Raw genomic sequence first — 6,000 nt, 5'->3', positions numbered from 1 at the left:
CGGAGCTTCCTTTCTTTGATGTACCTTGCATCCTTTAAGCAAGTGGTGCAAAATGGCTGCAGGGTGGATTGGCTCTCCCGTTCACAGCTTTCTGCCTGGGTTGATTTGTAAACTCTGCATCTGTCCTTCTCAGGGATGGCTGAAAAGCTTCAGTGTGAGAGGTACCAAAAAATTAGTCCCTTTTCCTTAAAATTACTGTCTTCTAATAAATAGCCAAGTTTGAGCAGGGGCTAGTACGGGTGAAAAGTGGCCCTTGGAAATACAGAACTTTCACACTTTAACCAGTTCTCAAATCTGTGTTTAGTTATGTGGGGGTGGGGTGGGGTGGCGATGTGATGACAGGGCTCAGCCGCGCTCGTCCGCAACAGAAAAGTTATTTCCACGTTGGGCTGGGATTCCAGGGAGCTGGGTTCTAGCCATGATTCTGAGCTGTGGGACCTCAAGCAGCTCTCAGCCTCCCTGGGCTTCTGTTTCCCCAGTTAAAAAGAAGAGGATGAGTCACAGCTAACTGGTCTAGGGTGTGTGCTGAGTGCCATGCAAGCACTGTTTCTTTTTGTCCTCACAGCAATCCGTTGAGGTGGCCAGTAGCATGCTCCCATTTTTCAGATGAGGAAACTGAGGCTTAGGGAGGTTAGGTACTTGTCCCAGATCCCATAGCTGCTCAGTGGGTTGGAATCTAGTTCAGTTTTGACTTCCACATCCACACTGTTGACCATTGTATTATATTATGAGGTCCTGCATATCTGTGTGATTGTGTGTGTGTGTCTGGGGCAGGAGGAACTAGCGATAATTCTCGACTCCTTCGTAGGCTGTGTGTAGACTTCGGAGAATTTTAAGAAGTAAATGAATCCAGAAAGCTGGATTTTTTTTTTTTTTCCTACTCCCGAGCCAACGCAAGTCCCTTCGGCCTGCAAGAGGGACAGACAGAAAAAGACTATCAAATGGGAAGTTTCTGGACCCCAGGCTTCCCCAGGGGCGGCTCTTCTCCGTGCTCCGGTTTAGGGCTTGCTGTGCTTTTGCAGGAGTGGAAAAACACACGTTACAAGGCATTTAACAGACAGACAGGCGCACGGAGGAATGTAAAGGCTGGGCCGGGGGCGGGCGACGGGGGCGCGCGGCCGAGCGAAGCCCCGCGAACTGGGGCGCAAAGGGCGGGAGCTGGCGAGCAGCGTCCCGGCCCCGCGCGCTCCTCCCGGCGGCTCCGGACCGCGCGCACTCCTCCTCCCTGTGGCTCCGGGCGCCCCGGGCCCCGCGCGCTCGGAGCGGAGACGCGGGGCGGGAGGTGCGCGCGCCCGGGCCGCGGGCCGCCCGCGCGGCGGGGCTGCTGGGAGTGCTCGGCTCTGTGAGAATCCTGGGAGCTGGTGATGTCAGACTCGCTGGGTCATTTGAAGGTTAGCAGCCCGGGAAGGGTTCACCGAAAGTTCACTCGCATATATTAGGCAATTCAATCTTTCATTCTGTGTGACAGAAGTAGTAGGAAGTGAGCTGTTCAGAGGCAGGAGGGTCTATTCTTTGCCAAAGGGGGGACCAGAGTCCCCGCGCGAGCCGCCTGAGGACGGGGATGCCGAGGACGCGCGCGAGCCGGGCAGGGCTGGTCTGGGCACCGTCCGGGTAGGATCCGCACCGCATTCCGAAGGCTTTTTGCAGGCGTCTGCCTAGAAGGAGAACTTGGGCTCTTTCTGGGAACCCCCCGCCCCGGCTGGATTGGCCGAGCAAGCCTGGAAAATGGTAAATGATCATTTGGATCAATTACAGGCTTTTAGCTGGCTTGTCTGTCATAATTCATGATTCGAGGCTGGGAAAAAGACCAACAGCCTACGTGCCAAAAAGGGGGCAGAGTTTGATGGAGTTGGGTGGACTTTTCTATGCCATTTGCCTCCACACCTAGAGGATAAGCACTTTTGCAGACATTCGGTGCAGGGGAGATCATGTTTGACTGTATGGATGTCCTGTCAGTGAGTCCTGGGCAAATCCTGGATTTCTACACTGCGAGCCCGTCTTCCTGCATGCTCCAGGAGAAAGCTCTCAAAGCATGCTTCAGTGGATTGACCCAAACCGAATGGCAGCATCGGCACACTGCGCAATGTAGGTTTATTTTTTCCCTTCTTCTACCAAGAAAAAAATATGAATTGTCTCGCTTGCATGCAATGAAGACATTGGAAACAAATTGCACTGGTAGCCAGACAAAGGATTTAATGATTTAATGCTGAAAGGGTGTGCTATGCTGGTGTGCATATTGATTCCCTCTGCTGAAAATTTCCTGTTAGATGTTTTCTTCCCAAACAACCCCTGCCGACCCCTGCTTCTCTCCCCTACGACCCTACAGTCCCTTGAAAACAGTTTTAGAAAATGTGCGTGGAGGGGGGAAAAAGTAGAGTGACCACAGGACTTTGAAACATTCTTCAAGTGAGGCAATTTGACAACGTTGGTACAGTTTTTACTAAGATATATGCAGAGGGGAATTTAACTTTGCTGTTCTTTGGATTAGCTACTAGTTACATGTATATCCCCCCTCCTTGTGTGTTTCAACAGTCCAAAGTAATTAAAATATGACATCTTCCTTGCAAGGAATTTAGCCTAATTAAGGTTGCTGCTGCTCCTGAAGTTCATAAATGACCAGTTAAAGCTGCTGCCGCCAATGTTTTCCTTGCCGAGGAAAGGCAATATTTCTTAGCATTGACCCTGCTGCCACCTTTCCGAGTCACTTTGTTGCTCTAAGAAGTTGCTGTTTTGCTAGAAAACTACTGGCAATGAACACCCCTTGGGCTGAGCCATCCATTATTTCCATATCTTGCAGTTCAGCCGGGAACCTGGACCTCGGTTAAAGGAAAGGAAACATAAGTGGGGTAGCTCAGTTTTTTAAAAAAATATTGACTATTTGGTTATCTGATTCTGAGAGGGTGCCGAGGCACGCACTGGTCAACAGTAGCCTGGCTGCAGGCTTGAGAAATGGCCAGCAGTCCCAGAAAATCCCACCTTCGGGTGGCTGTAGTGGGAGCCTGCTGGACGCATCGCTGCCCTGACAGTGATTTAGATAAATGGCTCAGCTATCTATCAAAATGTTTTTAGTACTTTATTTGACAATTCATTGGAGCATTAGCCTGAAAATGACATTTTAAATCTTTGTTTTCAAAGAGGTCAAAGTTTAACTGGAAGAAATTGAGTTTTCCTAATAACGTGATGGCTTATCTAAAGAGAGGGAAGAAAAAGGAGAGGGGACAATGACAAGATTTAAATCGTCCTCTTCTGAAACTTTTTCTTAAGAATAAAGACTTGCTTCAGGGGTCCAGGAAATCAACAGGCTTGTAGCTGAAAAGTCAATAACCATCTGATGCCAACAGTCTAGCTGTCTGACTTAGTATTTCGTAGAGCTATAACCAGGGTAAAAAGAATATCATTTTCAGACTAAGTATTTCGTAGAGCCATAACCACGGTAAAAAGAATATCATTTTCAGAAGGCGTCCTCATTTTCAGCTGCTCCTCAAATGCTTTCTTTCCTGCTGCCTATTTTCTTTCTGGAGAGCTCAAAGAAACTGTTAGAAAATAATTTTCCAACCCACTAACAGATCTTTTAGACCCTACCCTCCTCCTCTCTGTAGCAATTAAAACAGTATGAACAGTTTCATTTGGAATCTCAGGGAACTAGGGCTCCCTCAAACTTTTTCTTGTGAGAGAAAGTTTTAATGAAACGTTTTTTAACAAAGGAAAAAAGAATGCTCAGGACCCTGGCGTCAAGCTATTAGACCTAGTAGAGGTTTTACAAGTAGACATTCTTCCTTTTGTAATTAACTCTCCAAAAGTGCCTATTAAGTTGCAGGAGTTTGGGGGGGAACTTTGTTTGTTCTTGAACAAGTTAAACAAGGGATTTGCCTTATCTGGGGAGAGGCTAGTGGTGAATGTGTCATTCACCTAGGGCCAGCTGATAAGCAAGAAGTGTTGATAACAGCAAAGTTCAGCTAATCAAAGAAGCTTGCATTAGACAAAGTAAATAAAGGCAAATGACAAAGGGATTTCAGAAATTTCAGTGTCTTATTTTTGTAAGCAGGGCAATTAGTGCTCACTGTGGTCAATTTCACAAGGGTTTGGATTCCCACCCCCGGACTCCAGGTTAAATGAATAGAGTGTAAATATGGCTCAGGCGCCTGCAGAGTCGCGCAAACCGCTTTAGGACAGGTCAGTTTAGTTGTTCAAGTGGTTTAAGTTTTTAAGCATAAATAAAAGTTCTGACACAGCTCTGCCACGCGGTGTTTGGCTCAGGGTGGCACAGCCAGTTAGAGCTTTTGAAGTTAAAGCATATTAGGGCCCTGTTTGTATAAGTACAAACATAAAAACCACAACCTTTTCCATTTTACTCAATGACTGTTTTGACAAGAAGCAGATCTGTTTGTGCTCTTAACACAGAGGAAACAGTGGGCCAGAAGGGAAAAAATAGTACTAAATTCTAACCAAAACTATTTTCTGCTTCGAGATCCTACTTATTTTTTTGTGGTGTGTGTGTGTCTCTGTGTGTGTGTAGGAATCGGAGTAAACCCTTTGAATGTACAACACACCAGAAGCATTCTTTGAAGGGTGTTAGAATATTCTCTTTATTTTCCCTTTTAATTTTAAGACAGAAAAATGATATGCCAACCAGCTGTCGGTTGAAGTAGGGCCTGTGAATTGCCTCTAAAAATTCGAAGGCAGGAGTAGCGAGTTACTAAGGGAACATGGTGTAAATAATATGATTTAAGACGGCCCCTGGAGGTGTCAGAGTCACTAAGTCTCTGTTCAGGTGCCTCGTGGATTACCTTGGGTTTAGGCTGCTCCAGATGTTTTCAGCATTAATTGCTCAGTGAGCATAAGATAAAGCCTAATATTTGTGGTCTAAATATAGTAGTTGCTTTCGGTGAAATCATGAGTGTGACAACTTCTTGGCCCTTTTCCCTGTCTTCACCCTGCTCCTAACACATCAAAAGAAAAAAGGAAAAACAGATTTTCTTTTCTAACGAGAAATAATCTGTTTTTAAAAACAAACAGTATCGGTGTTATGATTTAGGAAGGAAAGACGTCTCCTTTCCAAAGCACTGGGACCTGAATTTTAAGTATTAAACAGTATCTAAATCCTCTCCTAGTGAGATATAAATTGGGGTCAAAGTGGCAAAATCAAAGATACCCTCTGAAAGAGAGACTAAATAAAGGCTGACAGCCACCGTATGAACTGAATGGGGTTTTGAATAAATATTTCAGTGAAAAGGCTCAATTGTTTTTCTAAAGTAGGCCATAATTTTCTGCTTCTCGGCCACATGACAGTGGTAACTAACACCATCAGAAAGAAGAAAAGAAAAGGGAATTCTACTTAAATCTCAGGGAGTGCAGGACAGGGCCGTTTGAAAACAAGTGGAAGATTCACAAAGTTTTCCTTCCCCATAGGAAAAAATAATGACTAAAATTTTTTCTGTATCCAGGTAACTCGGCCCTTTGGGTAGGGAAGCACTGATGTGCAACTTACAAGAAAAAATGCAGAAGTTTAAATTTTATCACCAGAAAAGGACAGACTGCCCCCAAAATAGATCAGAATGCTAGGAGTGGTAGTCATGTGTCCCTTAAGCTTAGGCTGTGGAATGGATGTGGAAACTCTTGGTAGCATTTGATTTCCCAGCCCAAATGCAAAGCCCTCGCATCGGAACTAGGCCTTTCTTCTCTTAGTAGATAAATGACCAGCAGCGCAATTTCTGATAGGTTCGCTGACCTGAACCAGAAGTTTTCTTCTCATTTTTGGAAGCCTGGCTCTGACCATATATAACCAGTCGGTATTGTCACGGACTTTGCTTTAAAGCACACAAGAAAGTTCTTCTGGATATCAGGTGCTTATAATTTCCCTTCAACATGTTAAGCCCCAGAGATGGCTAAAAAATGAAAGAAAACCTTACCGTTTTCTCCTTTCTACATTCTTGTGAAATGTAATGCATAGATAATCTCAGAAGGGAAATACGTGATAAATGATGAAGATTATAAATCCTG

At 45.2% G+C, this 6,000-nt stretch overlaps 1 protein-coding gene across 1 annotated transcript in view; it reads left to right on the top strand.

Moving 5' to 3' along the window:
• The first annotated feature begins 1,461 nt into the window (after positions 1-1,461).
• Positions 1,462-6,000, top strand: part of LOC113609332 (retinoic acid receptor beta-like) — an 80,671-nt gene continuing 76,132 nt past the window's right edge. The window contains exon 1 of the mRNA XM_027086474.1: positions 1,462-2,085. Coding sequence (XP_026942275.1) covers positions 1,929-2,085 — 157 coding nt within the window. The 5' untranslated portion in view covers positions 1,462-1,928. The remainder of the gene's footprint in view (positions 2,086-6,000) is intronic.

This window comes from Aethalodelphis obliquidens, unplaced genomic scaffold (assembly GCF_003676395.1).
Source record: "Aethalodelphis obliquidens isolate GAN/ISIS:26980383/991018 unplaced genomic scaffold, ASM367639v1 scaffold56, whole genome shotgun sequence".
In the NCBI taxonomy this organism is placed as follows: Eukaryota; Metazoa; Chordata; class Mammalia; order Artiodactyla; family Delphinidae; genus Aethalodelphis; species Aethalodelphis obliquidens.
Note: the sequence above shows the minus strand (reverse complement) of the source record. Positions and strands in the feature narration are given on the sequence as shown.